Source organism: Bidens hawaiensis, unplaced genomic scaffold, assembly GCF_021521415.1.
Source record: "Bidens hawaiensis isolate Kalapana, Puna unplaced genomic scaffold, B.hawaiensis_p1.1 tig00034725_1, whole genome shotgun sequence".
Classification (NCBI taxonomy): Eukaryota; Viridiplantae; Streptophyta; class Magnoliopsida; order Asterales; family Asteraceae; genus Bidens; species Bidens hawaiensis.
The window spans coordinates 39280-62150 of record NW_027505335.1 but is presented as its reverse complement, the minus strand read 5'-3'; the positions used below and the strand labels follow the sequence as shown (position 1 = coordinate 62150).

Here is a 22871-nt window from a genome sequence, read left to right as displayed (position 1 = left end):
AGCTTGTTTCGCGGAGTAAAATGCTATCAAATTTTGAAATAAAATATGAATTTAAATGCAAACTTAATACATGTAACGAATTCGAATTGAAAATCGACCATTCATGTATCACCATGACCTTCCGAATTCTCAATTTAAAATATCGAGTAAACGAGCATTGAAGGTTGACAATTCATGTATCACCATGACTTTTCAATTCTTCAATTTAAAACATAAAGTTAATGGTAATTGAAAATCAACTATTCATGTACCACCATGACTTCTCGGATTTTCAATCCCCACAACAAACGAATATGTAAGTAAAGAAATAAATTGAAATTTAATAAAAATCGAAAGATCGTGAATAAAACATGAAATCAAGTGCTGCGTAAGCGTCAGCATATTTTATAAATATCGAGTAAATAACAATTAGCGCGCAAACATGAGATATTTCTCATGCGCGAAAAGGGACTCTTAGGTATTCTAGGTCGTTACGTCTAACCACCTATCCTAAAGTCACGGAGCTCTGATACCAATCTGTAACACCCCGACCGATGGCGGATTATACATCGGGGCGCCACGTATTGTTTCATTACTCGCGACACTATTTGGGTGTCAATATTTAATAAATACATTTCCTTGCGCACGCGCAGAACAAGACAAAGTAACATAAATCATATCATAACTCAAAATATTCAAATAACATAAACTTGTCTTGTTACATTTTAAACTAGGTCCAAAAGAAAAGAAAACATCCTATGTGTCCTCAAGCTTCCAGAAACAGCTACAGCAAACCTGAACATGTGTTAAAATAAAACGTCAACACTTGCGTGTCGGTGAGAAATCAAGTTTAATAGATATAAATAGATAACAATATCTGCGCGCAACATGTGTAAATCTGGTGTTTAACAAGGGTGTAATCAGATTGTGATCAAGCCTAAATAGATCATAGCTCATAGTTCAATCCGTGCTCCTAATTGAGCACAAAAACAAGAAATCATCTGTGCACGTGTAAACAAAAGAAAACCGTAAACGATAGGTCTCCCGTGTTCATCTAATGGATCCATGAAAACTTCGGAATAGGCCGAACAAAGCGGTTAATGATTCACACATACAAATAAACAGCCAAGTAAACGTCCATAACACATGGGGTTTTGCGCGACAAAAGTTCATAAACAAGTTTAAGACTCAAGTTTGTACGAACACATGAACATCCCAAAACATTAAAAATAAAAAGGGATTAGGTACGAGATTACTCACATGTAAACGGTGCGTTGAAAGATAATGCAAGAACCAACTTTTAAATAAGCACAAGTTAACCTATAAATAAGAGTTTATTGGTTTAACGATTGGTTTTATGTCTTGATTATATGCAAGTTACTTAAACAAAATATATATGTTTACCGAGATCTGGGCAGAACAGAAGAGAAGATGGAGGCAAAGAGAGTGGAGGCGGCTGAGGAATTAGGGCAGAGAGATATGGGGAGTGTGTAGTGTGTGAAGTGTTAAGAAAATAGCTATATTTATAGGCAAACCCTAGGGAACACAATCCCTAGAAAAGAGGAAAAGATCTAAACAAATCAAGCAAAAGATATCAAAAAGCATAAGAATCCAAAAGCAAAAGATATGGAAAGATATGGCAGCAGGGGAACAGGAAAAAGGGCTGACATGTTACAGGTAAAGCAAGGGAGGAGTCAGATAAAACACTGTTCAAGGCATGCAAAAGAAGATTTCAAAAGATTATGTCAGTCACTTTTTCTGTCAACCAATAGGGTTGGTGCGCATGCTGCGCCGAAAGTGGCTTTTCGGACAGATGTCGGAACTGACCTAAAGAGCTCAAACAAAAGATAAGATATCAAAAGAATACAGGCAGACCTAAACAGAAGACAAGACTTAAGGTTTAGCGCGAGAAGATTCGAGCGCACGCGCGAGGGCGAAGGCAGACAGAACAACCTTAGCGCGTCGCGGGAAGAACTATTATCCTTAGCGCGCCGCGGGAAGAAACACAAATCCTTAGCGCGTCGCGAGAACTACCGTTCTTAGCGCGCTGCGAGAAGAACTAAAATTCTTAACGCGTCGCGGGAAGAACTACCGTTCTTAGCGCGCTGCGGGAACAGCTGGTCTTCACGCAGGCTTCCTTAGTCTGGCGCGTGGAGCCGCGCAGACAACCTTAGGCGGGAAGAACCAAAGGACAAGCAAAGAGTTAGAGAAAAAGGGGTTCAAGGCGTAAGGGTTAAGCAAAGGGGCGGGACGGCGACAAGAGGGACAAGGGGGCGGGATGGCGAAGAGAGAGGAAGAGGCGGGACGGCGACAAGAAAGAGAAAGAGGGAGGCGGGAAGAAATAAATACTATTATTATTATTATTATTAAGTAATATAAAAAAATATATATAATTTATTTAATGTTAAATTTACAAAGATTAATAATCAAATTTAAATCATAAAAAGAATCGGATTCGAAAACGGGTACCTGGGTCGGGTCGGATTGGGCAGTTGTCACAATCATATCCCTATCATTCACATATTCTTTCTATATCATTTAACATACATCATTAATCGTACATCTTACCTTTACTAAGCTTGCTTGAGCGACACATGGCATTCTTGAACTTGCATCTTCTTTCTTTTCTTACTTAAATCTCATTCTCTGTTCGAGTCTAAGCATGTAGGATGCTTAAATCTCTCGAATTTGCTCTGATACCAACTTGTAAGGCCCCGTTACCGGTAGCCCTACCTTCATGTTGGATTTACTCATAAACGCAGTTCTAATATCAGAGTTAATTAAAAACATTCGCGGAATATAAAAACTTTAATAAAACATTTCATAGCAATTCAAAACTTGTCTTAAACAACCAACTTGCCTTTCGAAAACTAAGTAATTAAAACATAACACGCCCTGAGCCTTCCGATGCCAGTCTCTTATTCAACGCCACGTGTCCCCTTAAGCGAGCTGCCTCATCCTACTCACCTGCGTGCATACTAAAAGTCAGCTACGCTGAGTGAGTTCTAGTTAATCATACATTATACAATAGACACAAACTTATATTCTTTCATTCATACTTTCATACTTTCTTTTGTACTAACTTGTTTTCATATCTTACGTTATAAAGAGCATTACGCCCTACATTCCTCGAGTATTATTAGGGCTCGGTACCCTCCTTCCTCGAGTATTATCAGGGCTCGGTACCCTCATTCCTCGAGTATTATTAGGGCTCGGTACCCTCTTTCCTCGAATATTAGTAGGGTTCGGTTCCCTAGTTCTCGAATATTAGTAGGGTTCGATTCCCTCTTCGTTACCATACAACCATACATCATACCTCGAGTATTATTAGGGCTCGGTACCCTTTTCGTAACCATATAACCATCCTTTCCTTCTTTTATTAAATTTATCACGTTCATACACATAAGCATACATATCATACTTACCTTATACATAGCGTTACAACCTGACAGTACGTGCAATATCCGAAGATCGTTCACGTACCATCAAGCAATCATTCATACATTTCACATTATTCACATAAGGCATACACTTATCTCTTAGGATAAGCGTATTAACAAACACATTGAGTATGCACACAGCCCCGAAAACATAACACATAAATGGGGCTAGAAACTCACCTGAATCCTGTTACGCTCTCCGTTAATCGTTATTCCCTTCTTGAGCTGTGCACGGCTAACTGTATAATATTTACATGTATCAATTAACTACTGCTACTCATGTTGTATTTCTATCTTTATATAACCCACAACGAACGGGGGTCCGGGGGCGGCAGCCCCTAGCAGGGTCCAAGGGGCAGAGCCCCTGGCTGGGGTCGAGCTGCCAGGTCAGCTTGGAAAATTTTTATTTACATTAACTGTCTTAACACATTTTCCATTAGGTTTTTAATTTATTTTCTAAGCGAACTTAACTTTAGGCGAAGTTAAACCTTAAGCGAACTTAGCTTTGGGCGAAGTTATATAGCAGCGTAGTTATATAACCAGCGAACTTATGTATCCAGCGAAGTTAACTAGGAAGCGAACATATAGGGCGAACTTAGCTGATGGCGAACTTTAAGCCAGGCGAAGTTAGGCTTGGCGAACTTGGCCTTAGGCGAAGTTAACCTTGACAACGAACTTGGCCTTAGGCGAAGTTATCCAGCTGCGGCCTACTGTTCGTCCCCAAACCCCATAATCATCATCGTTTCATCACGAAAGCCTTGAATGCGAGTTTAACCAAACCCGTAAACATTCTTATGTTCATTTTCGGATAAAACTTAACACGTAACAGCATAAAGCATGAATTTTTAAGGCTTAAACGTTTACTACTAGATCTAGGGTTCATTTTACCCGAGTCGCACATGTTTGCAGGTCTAACGAGTTCGTTTTAGCATCAAGTTCGCAACTTTACGTTTCATTTGTATCCGATCTATACTTGTTCTAAGTTTCAAGGTTAAACGTTACTAAAAACGTAAACTTTAAAGTAAAACGGCTTACCTTTCGGTCTCGGTTAGCTTGCTTATGGACTCTAGATCTTCGTGTATGGCTCGTATAGCAAAGATCTACCATAAACGGATGTTCGCTCGATCTCGTTTTCCCTCTTCCCTCTCGGCCGTAAGGTTTATGGTGGTGTAGGGTGTGTGTGTGTTTTGAATGTGTAGAGAATAAGATGGAAATGAATGAGGGTTTAGGGTTTTAGGTTGGTTTAGGGGATATTTATATCCCTTAAAGCCCATGGACCTAAGGCCCATTCCCATTTAACCCACCTTAATTAATCTAAGTCCATGATCCGTTCTTTACTCGATATTACTTAATTAATAACGCGAAATCACTAAACGTAACTTTCTTTATTTATCATTATAATATTCAGGATGTTACACCTGGTAGTTGTAGATGCCACCAACAACAAAGTTGATGACGAGATTGTTGTCGAGTCAAAGACATCAAATGAGTTTCAAAAGCAACTGAAACCGGCAATAAGAAACAAAAACCGGTGGAGCCATCAAGGAAATATGATAATCACTTTCGTGGTTATAATTTTGTGGGTTGTTTCGTCTGTTCACTCATTCATGGAGCAAAACCCTATTGCAAGCCCACATCGAAAAACATACCTCTTTTAGAAGTAACACCAAAACTAGAATGCTTTTATTTATTTATATGTTTTCTAATCAACTTTTTATTAGTATTAGATGTATAATAGAAATAAACAAAAGGATAAACTAAGGGTTCTTGTAAATTTTTGCTATGTGATTAATATTTACTATTGAGTACCAAAAATGACATGTAGGAAACGTCTAATACTGTTGTTATTATTATTATTATTATTATTATTTTGTTCATAGCATTAAAGCATTTCAAACATTTACTCATTTTATGTAAAGGACTAATTATGCAACTTATTAAGATATTTATTAAAGATGACTTATTATTTAACTTACTAAAAGTAAAACACTAAACCCTTGGCCTTTGGCAAGATCACTAAGGAGGATTTTGGTGATTGCAAATCCGCACAAACGTTAAATGTGTCTTTGGGTTTCTCCACCTAAACGTAATCTCCTGCCTTCATTTTTAGCACCCCCACGATGTCCCTACAAAAAACGTAAAATCGAAACCCATTTGCTTAAACCCATTCACTAATGTTGATTATTGTTTAAATAATCTTCAGAATTAATATACCCGTAGATGAAGCCGAACTTGGATTAATCTTGGAATCGTGATATCACTATCAGATTGATCGTTCTGTGAGGACTCCTATACCTACACCGTAAAAAATTTTTGGTTGGCAAACACATACATTTTTCTACTCTATACATACTCTACTCGCATGCATGAGAGAATTGTTAGTATTTTAGTTTGTATTATTGGATTAACTTGGTGATCTAATAAATGGTTATCAATTATTAGCAGGTTAAAAGATGCGGGAGTGCAAGCTCGTTTAATTCTAATAACAATTTTTGTTTATCGGTTCAAGCATTTTATGAAGTTGGTAATCTTGGGCCAAATCTTTTATTTGGGGTTAAGTATGTGATATGGGCTTATAACAACTTGTTTTGGAATTTCACTTGTTGGGTTTTGGTCCATCCATATGGCCACATAGAGGTGCAAATCGGGTTTTTCTAATACCCGGTTTCGGATGTTGAAAAATCGGGTATTCGGTTTAGATTCGGTCCGAGTATTGTCTCTAAAAACCATATTCTATGTACTGGGTTCGGGTCAGGTATAGACCGGGTATTTTAAAATAGGGTATTTGAAAATACCCTATTTTCGGGTATTGAAAAAACTCTATTTTTAGGGTTTTTTTTCGAGTATAGATTGAGTTTTTTAATTGACACTTTTGAGATATTTTTCGGATAATTTATTCCCTTCTTTCTCCCTAACCTAAAATACGCACATAACTGTATGCACGATTGACGTGTCAATGGCGATTAATGTAACAAACTTTTCATGTACATAACGTAGCATGTAGCATGTAGCATGTGTGCCAACAGTTAACCTTTAAGGCTTTAATTTATATCGTAACATACATTTGTAACAAAAAAATTAATATAGTGTCGAGGACATAGACAATAAAATGATAAATCAATATCTAAAACACAAGTTAAATTAACCTAAAAATAAATCCACGTCACCATCTTGTAATTATATAAAAAATATTAAAATAAATAAAAAAAAAACATAACTTAAATATTAGAGCATGATTTTTATTTTTCCCTATTATTATTAGGCTTAGATATGTTCCTTATATAATAAATATATTGTTTTGAGATAAGTGTATATAAACCCATAATATTACTTCCAATCTTCCATATTCATATAACTATCAAATATCAATAATATATAAACCCATAATATTACTTCCATCGATCATTAATATCTTGATTATTGTTGTTTTTATCGATTTGTAAAAAAAGTTGTGATCGTTCGACAATGGTTATGATAATCATTAATACGAGTGCGGTTTCACAAACTGAAACAAGCATTGAATCAAATGAGGATGCTACTAAATATGTTGGAGACGTGTTGTTAACCGAGTTTGGCAAAGAATTTGCTACTACTGAACGTGTTGGAGAGAATGTTGTTACAGATGATGTTATGATTAATACGAGTGCGGTTTCACAAACTAGAACAAGCGTCGAATCAGAGGATACTACTGAATTTGTTGAAGAGAATGTTGATGGTGTGTTTAGCCAAGAAGATGTTGAAACACAATTGAGCAATGAGGATGAATCAATACAAGTGCACCACCATAAGCTACCATCAATGAAAGGTACAAATAGTTTTATTTATTAGCACTTTTTTTAGTTTTGCATTAGGGTGTGTATGAAAACAAAAACACTGAACCGAAAGAATAACTGACGGTTTGATTACATGTTTTTGTAAAAGCCTAATTTACGATTTGGTATTGGTTTTGCATGTAATAAAAACCGATATAATCAGAACCGGATTTTAGATTTTTGTTTAAATGATTTATGAGAATTTAATAAATATATGTAACTTATGTTTTAGCATCAAGTAGCCATAAATTAACAACATGATTTATCATTTAGGCCTAAATTCATTATTTTGGGCCAACTTTATTTTTGGGCCCAAAATTTTTGAGCTCAAATGACAAAAATAAAAACTCGAAACCGAACCGAACTCAAAACCATAACCGAAAAAACTGAAACCGGATCGTACACAGCCGATGTAAACAAGTGTTTGTCAGTTTGTGCATAAGATGATGACTAGCTTAAAAAAATTAATTAAAATAGATGTAATACAAATTCTTTTAAGTTCCTACTAGATTAGAGGTGTTCACGATTTTGGTTTTAAATTGCACGACGCGCTTCAAAAATCTGTTGAGCGACGCGTGATGCGAGCGTATCACGTATGCGATATATATTTATTATAAAAATATTAAAATTCATACATGTTTTAAAAAGCCGTTAAAAAATTGTTGCGTCTATAAAAGTAAATTTTCTTAACAAAATGAAATATTAATTGAGAATACTAGACCGTTGATTTCTAGAAAAATATTTTAGAAACCACCTAGTGATCGGTAGTTCACGGTTATAATTAAAACCAAGTTCACGGTTCGATTTAAAACTATGAATCCGCAAGGTCGGTTTTTACTTTACCTAAAATTTTGGTGTGTTAGTTTAAAAATTCCAAACAGTAATGAACGGTTTTGTTTATGGTTTATACCCAAAACCGCCCGTAATATCTTAACTTTATACATATTTTATATTGTACATGTTTTACCATTTATATCATACAGTTTATCTATGTTTAATAAAAATATAAATCTGTACCTAATACTTTGTAGTATACTGTTGTACTCGTTTGTGTTTGGTAGCAACTAACAAATCCTTTGACATGTTCACAAAAATGTTCCTGTAACACCAATATATAAGGCCCAATAAAGCTCAACAGGTGAAACCAAATCGTTTGTAGTGGCTCGGTTTCATTTTTCGGTATTAAAAACCAATACTGACGGTTTGGCCTAAAACCCGTCAAAACCATGCTGTGAACATCCTTAAAAGTAAAAATACTTATATGTAAACAATTTTTTTTTATAAACGACTATCAACTTAACTATTAACTTAAATAAATTTGCAGAGAATGTTGATGATGCTTTGAGTTTGGAAGATGATGAAGCGGAATCAGCCAGTGAAGTTGAATCATTGGAGACTGAAGCTACTAATGTGACTACAATTTCAACGTATGCAGAAGACAATCATGACAATACTCAAACAAACTCTCAATCGGAGGAAACTGTTGAACAAATAGAAATCTCCCCATCTATTGAATATGTGAAATCAGAACACGAAAATGAAGACGTGTTTTCAGAAGAAGATACAATTTCACAAACTGAAATTTGTGATGATGACAAAAAGCTACAATCTGAACGTAAGGAAGCTCCCCTTGTGGATCAACCTAACGTAGTTTTCCCAGCTGCATTTATGAACTTTGACACTAATATTCAGTTTGGGTCATTCAATTGTCTCAATGAGACAAAGAGTGTGCTATTAAACCCCGAGATTGAACCAAAATGTTTTACCAACCCAAAAATTCCTGAACCAGTTCTCACTGATTTACGAGAAAGTGACAATGATGTGATTTATGAGGGCGTTGACAACGATGGTCGAAGTTGTAAGGACGCGTTTTTGGAAGAGATTACCGTAAAATGGGTAAGAAATCTTTTGATAACGAGTTTATATTTCAATATATGTTAGCCTTGCTCATATAATTAATTAGATACTTTATTAAATAGGCTAGTATGAAAGTTCTTAAAGAGTCGCTAAATTCTATGAACGTAGAATTAATGGCCGCAAAACAATTACTCAAATCAAAGAGGCAACAAATCGATCATATTAAGCAGGTTATCAACAAAGTTAAAAATGCCATTGCGGTTGAAGACATTGATAAAAGGGTATGATTTACCTCATTTTTCTTTTCACTCATATATGAAATCTGGTCCATTTTATGTAGGGCATCGTATGTATTGAAGCTCAAATGTAATTTTATATTTGAAACAGGTAAATAAAGCAGACCATACATATATATATATATATATATATTCTTTTAATAATAAACATCAAATTTAAGATGGATTGCCATATTGTCTGAAAAGTTACGTCAATGTCCTAAAACTTTATCATGCTATCAATTGTATATAGGATTTAAACATGGAACTGGAAACATTAAAAGATGAGGTTATAAAAGCTCAAGTGGCTAGAAATACATTAAGTAACAAGTATGACGAGGAACGTGATATGGAAAAAGAATTATGGGCCCGGTTCGTAGCTGCAGAGGATTCTTGCAAAGAAGACTTGCCTCTACATTTATATAGTTTAGAGAAACATCTAAATGAGGAGGTATGTTATGATTTTATTATTTTAACATATTACATATTTAATGTAAGGTACCTTATTGAACACACTCTAAATCCTTGAGCCTATAAGACACTTCCGCATATTGCATACACATTGTTTATTAACTTTTATTAATTATTTATTTTAGTTTGAGAGATACATGGATGAATGGGATACATATGAAGAATTTGGTAGATACAACATGTTTGCCATCAACTCAGGTCCCACTCTAGATGAAGTAAAATCCATGTCAGAAGTTACACATTTGAAAACACCAAAAACAGTTAAATCCATTGAAGGGAAGCATCCAAACGATCAAATTAACGAGAATGTATTAGAGGAAGTTGAGCCGATAATGAAAACAGAAGAAACATATGAGTTAACAAAAGAAGATATGGAGACTATGTTAAAAGAAAAAATTCATATAGATAAAGAGATAAAAGAAATTAAGGCCCAAGTGAGAAAGAAAATAAATGCTTTAAAGACTCAAAAACGAGCCAACTATGAAGCCCAAAAAGAGGCCCAACAACAAGAGAAGGTATGTTTGTCTTTTTATTTTTATTTTTAATTTCCTTTAGTTTTTTTCTTGATATGCCATTTTGAATATACATGAGGCCCAATGGGCGGGTTTTGATAACGGGTCAAAAACATAGTTTTAAGTAGTTTAATTGTGGTCAAAAGTTGACTTGGGTTGACCAACCCATTAACATCATGATGGGCCTTTTTTTAAGTGTTTATTACGTGTCTTGACCTATTTAATATAATACTAATGTATTCTTTTAATATATTGAACCTGCGGCACTTTTGTGCAATTTGATATATTATAAATAACTAACGTTTTAAACACACTTAAATCGAATTTTGGTCTATTACATCTTTAACTAATTATCTACATCTGACCCATTTGACATGTGACTTTGCAGTGGAGATTAAGGCGGTTGAGAAAGAGAGAAAATAAGCGGGCATCGCTGGAAAGGAAGCGGGCCCTGGCAGCTGAAGATGCCGCCAGCAACAATGTTAATGACGAGATTGTTGTCGAGTCAAACAAGTCAAATGAATTTGAAAAGCAGCCGAAACCAACAATCACAAACAAAAACTTGTGGACGCATCAAGGAAATATGATAATCACTTTCGTGGTTCTCGTTTTGTGGGTTTTTTATATTCTCTATCGGCCCCCCATCGAAAACCTTACATCTTTTAGAAGTGACACTAGTAACTAGAATGCTTCTTTTTATTTCTATGCTTTTTAATCCAACTTTTTTTTTATTATTATTGGAACAGTTTATGGTTTCTTGTAAGTTTTTGTTATGTGATTAATGATATATTGATATTTACTTTTGAGTTCCAAAATATGGTTGGAGGAACATATGCAATTGCCACCCTAAAGACAGTTGGTGTTGTACCTTTGGCATTGTGGGTGGTACATGTTCACATTCTAAGATTCCTTTGTACTATCCATATGGAGTTGAAAGAACAAGTAATTGACTTCCAAATGGTGAATGGGTGTTGGGGACCATAAAATGGTACTATTCTCATTTCTAAATAGGAAGCTGGCATTAGTTGTCACACTTTTAAATTAAAATTTATTTTTATTTGTTTTTTGATATTTAAAAAGAATATATATGTACCTTATTTTCTTTATTTAATTTTAATCCATGTGAGAAGTTAATAAACACAGTTATGTGAGAGCTTCTAAAGTTGTTTAATAATTGAATCATAATCGAACAGATTGAGAAACGGGTGATTCATTTATTAATTTTATTTAACTCGTAAAGATTCGTCTATGGTTTATAAACGTGTATCAAAATCGATTAACTGAATCAAAACTACCACTAAAACCAACATTTATATCTTTCTAAAATAATTCGTTATATACAGAGAGCATACGATACTGAGTACATATACCGATACGCATACCATACTGAACTGTTGTCATACCAATATATTCGATACGTTATGCTATAACAACTTTTTCAGAAATTTGTTACTTGCATTGTTGGTATTTGTAGTGGACCTTTACCTATCTCATCCCTAATATATCTCATTAAAGGAGTATTGTAATTTTTCTTTACATTATTTGCCCAAAAAATTAATTTATCTATTAATTGCAATTAAATGATTCATCATTTATAATATCTTAAATAAGCAAACCATTTAAAATAACATTAAAAAAAGTCCCGAAATATCAGTAATAGGCTTGGTTTTAAGTTTTAACTTACACTCGAATTGACTTATCTCACTCCTAACTAAATATCTAAAAAAAATTTATAGTGACACTATTTTTAAAATAGTTATTATTAACATCACTGATTTTAATATTTTGTAATATACCATTTAACATGACAAGTTGAAAAATGTTTTAATAATTTAGGTTTTTTAAAATACACCGTCCTTTAATTATTTGACACTAACTTGATTGTGTTTTTTTGGTTGTAAATAAATAATATCTTTGACTGAAATTAAATAAAATAAAAATATTTAAAAAAGTAAATTATTAAACAGGAAAGAGAGACAAAGAAAGAAATAGTATTGTGGAGACATAAAGGTGACATTGTACATGTTCAACAATGTGTCTTTGCTTTCGGTTAGGTAACGAAAGACATATTTGCCCACAAACCCACTCTTTCTTTTGTTTAATGTTACTAAATTATAATTATTAATAAAAAAACAATTAAAATAGATGTAATCATATTATATTATTTTGTCATCTGATTTTACTATAACATACATGTAAAAAAACTTTTTTAAAGTCACGACTATCAATACTTAACAAGATTGACCTCTGTATAGTATTCTCTGCAATGGAGGAAATGTTTGTCCCTGTTACACCTTGCCCGGACCTTACAAATGGTTTGGTATGAGTGAGATTTAATGGGTACGTTTGTTTCTTTCATTCCTATCAAAATTCTTGATTTTAATTTGATAAATTTTAAAGCTAATAAACAAAATTGATTGACAACTATAAATATTGAGTGAAAACTATACAAAAAATAAAAATTTAAAATCCTAAAGTAATGAATAATGCATAAAAGGTACAAATAATTATATAGGTACAATAATTATATTTCTTAGTACTTTTATTCATAAAAGGTACAAAATACTTACAATCAAGTCTTTATAATAATAATTTTTATATATGATAATGAATTTAAATAAATTTCGGGTGTGTGTACTTTTATGAAAACCCTTTTTCACATTATAATGACCCATCAATATAAAGTGGAGACGTGATTTTATTTTATTTATTATTTTGTATTTCATTCATATAGAGTTAAAAGACTTTTGGACTTGTCGTATGAAAATATAAAAATTAAAGATGTTTGTAATTTTCTCTTAAGAGTTGATACAAACAATGAATAAAACTTTTTATAGCATAATATTTTGTTAATTGTTAATAATAACTTCCCTGTAAAATGTATCAAAATTAAATTTCCTAATATGAAGTCACAATTGCGGATTACCCGCAATGAAACTATATGTTGAAATAGTAACAAAAGAAAAGGTTATGTGTTTTCGGATAAACAAATAGCAAATATTCATTTTAAAAAATACGATGCGTGAGTTAACGTGATTAATAAATCATTGCACAAAATTTAAATTGCATTAAACGTCGTTAATAGCTTTACTCATAATCCATTAAAACATATGCATCTTTATAAGGTGCAACAATTAGAAACTATTATATTGTCATACTTGACTAATCATGTACCTACAACTTTAACTAGGTTATTGTATATTTGCATTTCTTTGAATGATGCATGTGTCATGCTTGTCATTGACTTGGTTCGTCTAACTAGGTTTTATCGACAAAATTAATTTGACAAAATTTTTTAATCTGAAACGATACTTCTTAACCACACCTGTTTGACACGATTAAAGTTAGAGATGTCTGTCTCATAACCTAATCCTACTTAGAATATCACCCCTGCTCTTAAACTAATATTACGAGAACATTGTACTCCTAAGTATCTATGATTTTAAAGATTTCACATATCTATAAAATCAGACTGCATGTAATAATTGGCAAGTTATTGTCGTGATTCTCGAAAGTTATTAATATTATGGCTAAACATTTATAGTGAGAGAATATAAAATGGGTGCTCAAGACACAGAGTCAGTTGTGATCAATAATCTTTGCAAGTCGCGAGCATGGGATTGTGATATTCGCTTTAGTTTAAAAATGGGTAATAAACAATGAGTGAGAGTGCAAACTGGATGTTAACATCGGAAAGATTGACAGGTTGGTTCAAGTCAGGCATGGACATGTCCAAACATTCGATTGCATGAAAGATGGTCGTTGCATGCTGAAAATATCGGGCTTCTCTCTTAACCAAAGTAAAGTTAGCAGTTCCTGGATGTTGTCATTGAAGTGCAGCCATACATGACGATGTGCATGTTCTGGTTGTACGAGACATGACAACTATAGAATAAAAGTTGAGGGGTAACGCGGTTTTTATTTTATTTTTAAGTATTTGATACATAATCATAAAAGAAAATGGTTTGCACTTAAAATATACCTCGTCAAGAAAGTTGAGACGCAACACAGGCTACCCCTCAACAATGGATAGACTTGACCCTGCGTATGAGAGAATGTGACATGCCACATGTTTTCAATATCAAATAAGTCAAACTGTGTCGAATTGTTTGGGTTGGCCACTCTTTTATCTCATCGAAGACTTCGATCAAGAAAAATCGTGTCAGCATAACCCCTTGAACTTTTGGCTTACCACTACTCAAGAGTTATGGCAGCTCGCCAGTCGTACTTACACATACTCTAGAACATCCCACATAACACAACATTCAAAACTAGAAACAAATACAAATACAACAATCCCCATAACTTCCATTACCTTAGCCTTTACATAAATACATCTTCTCAATGAGCTTTAGCTCAATTGGCATTGCATGGAAAGTTAAAATTTACGACGAAACCCGTAGCTTTAAAGTTCGGATCCGATCCCAGTCGGGTTTTCCCACAGCGGGTCATCGAGCCCCGGATTTTTCCCCAGAACATGAGATAGTCATTGGCGAAGGATAGTTGGGGCCCGGGGTGGCCCCGACCCCCTCCGTTTTTTTGCGCGGCATTGTAAATTTATTCGTTTTTGTTCGATATTTTTTGTATGTAGTGAAAATTTACCTGTTTTCAACCAAAAATTTGATCCCGGCCCCCTTCGTTTACGGTTTTTTTAATGTGTATTTTCGTCCGCCCCCTCGACATCTTCGTCCAAACTTCGCCACTGGAGATAGTGAACCTGGACTACCCAACAATGTTTGCGATTACAGACATACGAGATCGCCTAAATAACCAGACTTTATTCGTTAGTCGAACGTTAAAAAGAAAAAGAAAAAAAACATAAGCACATCTTAACTTATTATATCAATTAACTTTTTTTTTCCTATTTTTTAAAAACTTACAGAAAATAAAAAGTCTTTTACTTATCAAAAATCTTCAAAGACATTAAATAACAACATAACCCCAAAAATATAGCACATTCAAAAATCTTTTTATCAATTATCAACTGTTTTAACTTTATCCAACAAGGTGAATGAATGAAGTCAAGGTTCAATATTAATACTCCTTCACTTATCATCTTCACTGTAAATCATCAACCATCAATTTAATTACTTTACTTACTTACTGGCTGACGTCTTTCATGTCCGTATGAACCCCCAAAAAAAGATAAACTAAAAAACAAACCCCATTCGATCACACCTTCCAATTCCAATTCCAATTCCAATTGACTCCACCACCCATCTTTTTATTTTATCATCTTCATCAGATCTACTACCTATTCTCTCGTACCCAGATCTTCAATTCCTCTAATACTATTTTAACCAGCCTTCTTTTAGATCTGCACACCAGGTGTTTGATCAAAGTCCTGACTCGGTTTTCTCATCTGGGGTGTTATGAACAAGTGAAGCTTGGTAATTTGTTTGTTCTGTGGGTTGTGTGTGGTGTTAATTTCGTGTTTTTGGGGTTGGTTATATGGGTTGTGGGTTATTGTGGAAAACCCTAAAAAATTGTTAAAAACCCTAATTTTTGGGGGTTTTGAGTGATTTTTGTGAAATTGGAAGGTGGGTGTTGAAGAGTTAATGGTGGGTTGTTGAATCTGATCAGGGTTTTGTTGTTTTTGATAAAAAGGTTTGATTTTTATGGGAATTTGGGTACATAATTTATAGGGAAATATTGTGAAAGTAAAAGGTGAGATTAGGGTTTTGTTGTTTGTGTATTTGGTAAGTGATTCTGAAAAAAAGGTTTGATTTTTATAAGAATTTGGTTATAAGAATTTGAGGAAAACCCTAAAAAATATTATTATGGGAAAGAGGGAAAAACATGTAAATTTTTGTTGATTTGAATGATTTTGTGAAATTGAAACTGGTTACATAATTAAAGGATTAATGATGTTTTGAGTTGAATCAGATCAGGGTTTTGTGATCTTGATAAAAAAGGTTTGATTTTTATAGGATTTTGGATTACATAATTGAGAGGAAAATATTGTGAGTGAAATTAAAAGGTGGAATTGAAGAATAATGGTGTTTTGTTGGATCAGATTAGGGTTTTGTTGTTTTTTTCTATATTTGGTAAGTTATTCTGAGAAAAATGGTTTGCTTTTTATAGGAATTTGGATATTACATAATTTGGAGGAAGATATGGAAGAGGTTGGTACTCAATTAGCTCCTCCCTTGTATATGTACAACACAATCGGCTCCGGTGCTAGAAGATTCCCCGACCCGCATCCGATGGCCAAGAAACGGAGCTTACCGTTTCAGGACACAAACGGTACGCAACAGCAGCATAATCAGTATTTTCAGAGGTTGATTCCGAATTTAGACGAGTTTAGGAACAGCTGGAACCCTAAAAATTGGGATTGGGATAGTTCGAGGCTTGTTGCTAAACCGGTGGATTTGATGGAGATTTCTCGAGAACAAGAAAAACATCAACATCAACAACACCATCAACAACAACATCAGTCGGTTGTTAATACTGTTAATAATCCTGATGTTTCAAAGAAGGGTTTGGTTAGTCAACCGGTAGAAGATTCACGGCTCTTGTTGAAACTCGGTGACGGTGGTTTGGTTTCTGGTGAGGAGGCGGTGGTAACGAGGCCTAATAAGAGGGTCAGATCTGGATCACCAGGTGGTGGCGGTGGGAATTATCCCATGTGTCAAGTGGATAACTGTAAGGAGGATCTGTCGGCTGCTAAAGATTATCATCGCCGACACAAGGTTTGTGAGGTGCATAGTAAAGCTGGAAATGCGTTGGTTGGGAAACAAATGCAAAGATTTTGTCAGCAGTGCAGCAGGTCGGTTAATTTAAAGCCTTAATTTACAATTAGATTTCTAAGTATTGGTTACCGTATATTTCGCATTTATTGAGTAGTGATTTATAATCTTGTAATCTTTACTTGTGCTTTGTAGCTATGATATTCTGCTTTTAATTATCTTATTTCACAATTTGTTACATACTCTTTATTTTAACCTAATTTGAATGACTTTTATTCCCTTGAAAAGTTTTCCAAACACGCTAACATTTCGATTACTTAGTTATTAAAAGTTAAAACTTCAAGCAACACAAACACATAATCACATTCAAAACACACGTGTAAACATATAGATGAGTCGATTAATTTGTTTTAACTAATTTTTATTTTGCTATATATATATATTTTAGGTTTCATCCACTTTCTGAGTTTGATGAGGGAAAGAGAAGCTGTAGGCGCAGGCTTGCGGGCCACAACAGGCGAAGAAGAAAAACTCAACCAGAAGACGTTGCTTCACATTTGATACTCCCTGGAAACGAAAATAAAAACAGCAACGGAGAAATGGATATTGTTAATTTACTAACTGTTTTAGCTCGTGCTCAAGGTATAATCATTATTCTATCTCATATCTTTCAAATCATTAAAATTAAATATTTATTTTTTTTATAAAATATCAGGAAACACCGAAGACGTAGCCAGGAGTTCTCCTCCATTACCAAACAAAGACCAACTGATGCAAATTATTAACAAAATAAACGCTTTGCCAATCCCGCCAGTTCCCGGAAACCTAACCAATGCTGACAAAGATAATAATAATAATAATAAACCGTCTTCCGAGAGTCAAAAGGTCAACAGAAAAACCGGGTCTTCAACCATGGACTTTCTTGGTGTTCTTTCTAGCACCGACCTGTTATCCCTAAACAGAAACCGTGGGCCCGAGGCTCTCAAACCAGTGGCTGAGGTTCTTTCGGGTGGAGAAAGAAGCAGTACAAGTTATCAGTCTCGTGAGGATTCAGATTGTCAAGTTCTTGACACACCCGTTAATTTACAGTTACAGTTATTCAGTTCTTCACCTGAAAACGATAACCCGCCAAAACTGGCGTCGAGCAGGAAGTATTTTTCATCTGACAGTAATAATCCAACTGAAGAACACACGCCTTCGTCTTCGCCACCTGTCGTGCAGAGTTTTTTCCCGCCAAAACCTTCAAGGGAAAGATTGAATCCGGAGAGTTTGTCGACTAGTGGTGAGGTGATTGTAAATGTCAAATCTGGCGGTCATGGTGGCGGCACCGCCATGTCTCTTGAGCTTTTTGGCGGGCCGAATGGCGGTACTGATAATATTTCTATTCAGAGTTCGCCTTACCGAGCTGGATATACGTCTTCGTCTGGATCAGATCAGTCACCTTCCAGTTTGAATTCTGATCCTCAGGTTGTTAGTTGTTACTCATATGATACAATAAAGTTTTTTTTTTCCCGTTTTTGTGTGCATATGTGACTTAATATATTTTGGTATTTTTTTTAGGATCGCACCGGGCGGATATTGTTTAAGCTGTTCGACAAGGATCCAAGTCACTTGCCTGGTTCGCTGCGTACACAGGTGAATAGTTTTTTTATTTATAAACAAGAAATTTCTTGATTCACATGGTTCTCACCGGTTGAGACAATATTTTTTATATACACAGCATTCTGTTTGTATTCGTAATAACTTTTCTTTAATTTACCTAGAGGTTAACGTAAATGAACCATAACTATGTAACCCGATTCCTAATAGATTGACCCCGAATTAATTTACCCTAGTTTTTTTTTTTTGTAAGGGTAGATTTGTCTAACTCAAATAGTTTGATGTGTACAAAAAAAAAACAATTTTTGTTCATTCCTTAAATAATAATATCTGATTTTGATTCCTTGATTTTCAGGTCTATAATTGGCTTTCTCAGAGTCCTTCTGAGATAGAAGGATACATAAGGCCCGGTTGCGTGGTTCTTTCAATTTATTTATCCATGCCATCGTCTTCTTGGGATCAAGTTAGTAAAATATTAAATAAATAATATTTTTCCCTTCATATATCGCTTACCGAGTACTCACCGTATTATTTTTTTTGTTGCAGCTTGAAGGAGACTTTGTTCAGTATCTCAATTCTCTTCTGCGAGATTCTGGCACTGATTTTTGGGGAACCGGAAGGTTCTTAGCACATACCGAGAAGCAAATAGCATCACATAAAGATGGTTAGTTATTTCTTTTTTGATCTTGTTTGTAACTTATAATATAATAATTGGAAGTTATATTATTTTCTGGTATTTCTGGTTTTGCAAATTAAAAAAGAATATTGATTTGCTTTTATTGTTGCCATGCTGGTCATGCAAGTTGAGTGACATGTTAAAAAGATATTTTTTAGTATGGACCAAAAGGGTCCGGGTTGGGTCCGTTTACCCACTTGCACCTTTTTGCCATTTTTTTTAAATTCATATGTAATTAATGCATATAACATGATTTCAAAAACTATATTATTGAAACACTACTATACTAGTACGTCTTTTAAATATGGTTATAACTTGAAAGCATTAGAGTACATTTGTTACAACTTTGGACTCATTTTCTTTTTAGCTCAATATTTTTAAATTTTGCACTCGACCCGTTAGAGATTATTACCTAAAAGTGGGTCAAAATGCTCACCTTTTGCTTTTGTTTATCTTTTTAAGTTAAACGTTTTTGTGTGTTCTAATGTATCAGGGAAGGTGTATTTGTTTAAATCTTTGAAAGCGTGGAGTTCACCGCAGTTAATATCCGTCTCACCTTTGGCTGTTGTAGCCGGAAAGGAGACTTCTCTTATCCTTAGAGGCCGAAATCTAACGACACCTGGCACCAAGTATGCATTTTTATCCCTTCATATATATATATATATATATGTTAATATTTATTTTTGTTTACAAAAAGATAGAATATTAAATATTCTTGCTATTATTGCAGAATCTATTGCACACATGCAGATGAATGTACATTGGATGATACAACAAAATCAACCAATCAAGAATCTACATATGAGGAAATAAGCACGTGCAGCTTCAAAGTTTGTGCTCCCGGTACACTCGGTCGATGTTTCATCGAGGTAAATTTTTTTCTCAAACGGATCAAACGGTTATAAAGTTGATCTGACTTGTACTTTATGTGTTAACAGATAGAGAACGGTTTAAAAGGTACCAGCTTTCCAATAATTATAGCCGACGCTACACTTTGCCAAGAATTACGGCTTCTCGAGGGTGAATTTATGGACGGTCAAACAAAGTCAACAAAAGAAAGCTTGCACTTCTTGAACGAGCTCGGATGGCTCTTCCAGAAAAAAGAAGGGAATTCCCATTTTACCCTAACTCGGTTCAAGTTCTTGCTTGTGTTCTCGGTTGAAAGAGATTTTGTTGCTTTGGTGAAAACCCTTTTGGGAATTTTACTTCATAAAGGCGCGGGTGTTACAGATGATGAGTCTGAGATGTTATCTGGGATTAATCTTTTAAACCGGGCTGTTAAAAGAAGGTGCAAGAATATGGTTGATATGCTCATACATTATTCAATGGTTGACTCGCAAACTACTTCTAGAAAGTATGTTTTCCCGCCAAACCTTGCGGGACCTGGCGGCATCACACCGTTGCATTTGGCGGCTTGCACTTCTGATTCGGATGATTTGGTTGATGCATTGACAAGTGACCCACAAGAGGTATATATACTGACATTATTCCAAATAAGTTTCTTGGTGTTTTTTTAGTATTTTCCTATTTGGTAAAAAAAGTCATTTTCTATAAAGAATTCATTTTTTCTTAACAGGTTTTATTTTTATAAAAAAGTTTTTTGTATTTGCTACAAAAAGATGTCATTTTTGTTAAAAAGAAAATTGTTTTATAAAAAGATAAAATCTTAAAAGGTTATATTTTTTATAAAAAAGTTTTTAGTATTTGGTACAAAAAGATGTCATTTTTGTTAAAAAGAAAATTCTTTCATAAAAAGGTAAAATCTTAAAAAGGTTTTATTTTTATAAAAAAGTTTTTAGTACTAGGTACAAAAACATGTCATTTTTGTTAAAAAGAAAATTCTTTCATAAAAAGATAAAATCTTAAAAGGTTTTATTTTTATAAAAAAGTTTTTAATATTTTTTGCAAAAAGATGTCATTTTTGTTAAAAAGAAAATTCTTTTAAAAAAAGATAAAATCTTAAAAGGTTTTATTTTTATAAAAAAAAATTTAGTATTTGGTACAAAATGATGTCATTTTTGTTAAAAAGAAAATTCTTTTATAAAAAGATTTTATTTTCCTGAGAAAGGTAACGCGTTTTAGAAAAAAAAAATATATATTTAATGTTTCAACTGCTGTTAAATAAGATAACAAAAATGGAAATGGGTCAAATTAGCTGGATTGTGTTATCAAAGAGTTGGATTATTATTTAAATAAAACATAATTTATGTAATTATATTTGACAATTTAATTGTTTTTGAAAATTTGAACAAAATTTGACCATTTTGGCCCGTGCAGATCGGGCTGCTGAGCTGGAACTCATACTTAGATGCAAACGGGCTGTCTCCATTCGCATACGCGTCAATGAGGAACAACAACTCATACAACGAGCTAGTGGCCCGTAAACTTACAGACCGAATCGCCCATCAAATTTCAATACGGGTACCAAACGAGATAGAACTCCAAACAAGAACCCGAGACCACCAAGAGCTCAGTTTCAGAATAAGAGACCCCACGGAACCCAAAACCTGTTCCAAATGCGCACACGTGGCTGCAAACTTCCCTAGGCGGGTCCCGGGTTCACAAGGGCTACTTCACCGCCCGTACATACACTCCATGCTCGCCATAGCAGCTGTCTGCGTATGCGTGTGTTTGTTTCTTCGTGGGGCCCCGGATATCGGTTCGGTTGCGCCTTTTAAGTGGGAGAATTTGAACTTTGGTTCAATGTAGAGGAAGTTAAATTTTTATATGAATGCATTAAAGACAACAAGTAGGTTTATTTTTTAGGTGATAATTTTAACTTTTGGAAGGCGAATAAGTAAAAACGGGTTCATTAATCGGTTTAACATCGGTTTAGATGAGAGGCAGTTTCTTCACCTGCGCTTCGGTTTAGGTTGGTCTGAACCGGAAAATGGGCGGTGGCGGTTTTTTTGTCTGGTTGATGTTACTGGCAGCGGCTGACTTGTTACTGGTAGCTGTTTTTTTCTTACTTTGTTTTGAATATGCAAGTTTATATATAATAGTAGATAGCATGTCTTTTTTTTTTTTGTATATTGTTTTGGGATATGGAAAGGATGGTGTTTGTAACTTTCTCTTGTTTAATGGACTCGTTTCTATCTTTGTTTTTTGTTTGGAAGTTGTTGACAAATAGACGAGCGGGTCAACGCTAATAGTTCACTTAAGTTCCTTTTAAGGAATTTTGACATTTTCGAAATTGAAAAGTCTGACTATGTACCATCTTTGCATTAGGTCAGTTGCGCCACAATCATTGACACTGAAATGGACGCTGCCATCTCGTGGTAGTGGTAAGCACCACCACCACCACCAGTGTATCTTGTGGTAGTGGTAAGCACCACCACCACCACCAGTTTTAGGTGGTTATCACCTACAGCTGGTGGTAGAGATTTCAAATTTTTGGCAGAATTCAATTCATATAAATTCTATTAAAAAAACAAAATTCAATTCCTTAAGATTTCACATATTTATAAAAAGAGTGTAGTGCAATTTCTTTCATGTAGTTTTTCTAAAGAGTGAAGTGCAATTTTTTTCATTTAGTTTGTCTAAATTTGCGATTTTAGTTCA

The 22871-nt window shown here is 34.3% G+C and overlaps 1 protein-coding gene and 1 long non-coding RNA gene across 2 annotated transcripts; one reads left to right on the top strand and one right to left on the bottom strand.

Moving 5' to 3' along the window:
* Window positions 1-15449: 15449 nt before the first annotated feature.
* Window positions 15450-22477, top strand: LOC143612525 (squamosa promoter-binding-like protein 14). Its single transcript, XM_077086488.1, has 11 exons — window positions 15450-15736; window positions 16431-17115; window positions 17484-17677; window positions 17751-18502; window positions 18596-18670; window positions 18990-19097; window positions 19181-19298; window positions 19804-19939; window positions 20041-20179; window positions 20249-20779; window positions 21588-22477. The coding sequence occupies exons 2-11, from the start codon at window positions 16463-16465 to the stop codon at window positions 22017-22019; spliced, it is 3138 nt and encodes a 1045-aa protein (XP_076942603.1). The 5' UTR covers window positions 15450-15736; window positions 16431-16462; the 3' UTR covers window positions 22020-22477.
* Window positions 19392-19774, bottom strand: LOC143612526 (uncharacterized). Its single transcript, XR_013149957.1, has 2 exons — window positions 19644-19774; window positions 19392-19588 (listed from the first exon to the last, which is right to left on the bottom strand). It is a non-coding gene; the product is annotated as an uncharacterized LOC143612526 (long non-coding RNA).
* Window positions 22478-22871: the final 394 nt, after the last annotated feature.

Excerpts from the sequence above, each read along its gene's own strand:
- LOC143612525 (XM_077086488.1), top strand. The coding sequence starts at position 16,463 with ATGGAAGAGGTTGGTACTCAATTAGCTCCTCCCTTGTATATGTACAAC. Across the intron at positions 17,678-17,750 it reads TGTTTTAGCTCGTGCTCAAG|GAAACACCGAAGACGTAGCC; the intron begins GTATAATCATTA and ends ATAAAATATCAG. Across the intron at positions 19,940-20,040 it reads CTAACGACACCTGGCACCAA|AATCTATTGCACACATGCAG; the intron begins GTATGCATTTTT and ends CTATTATTGCAG.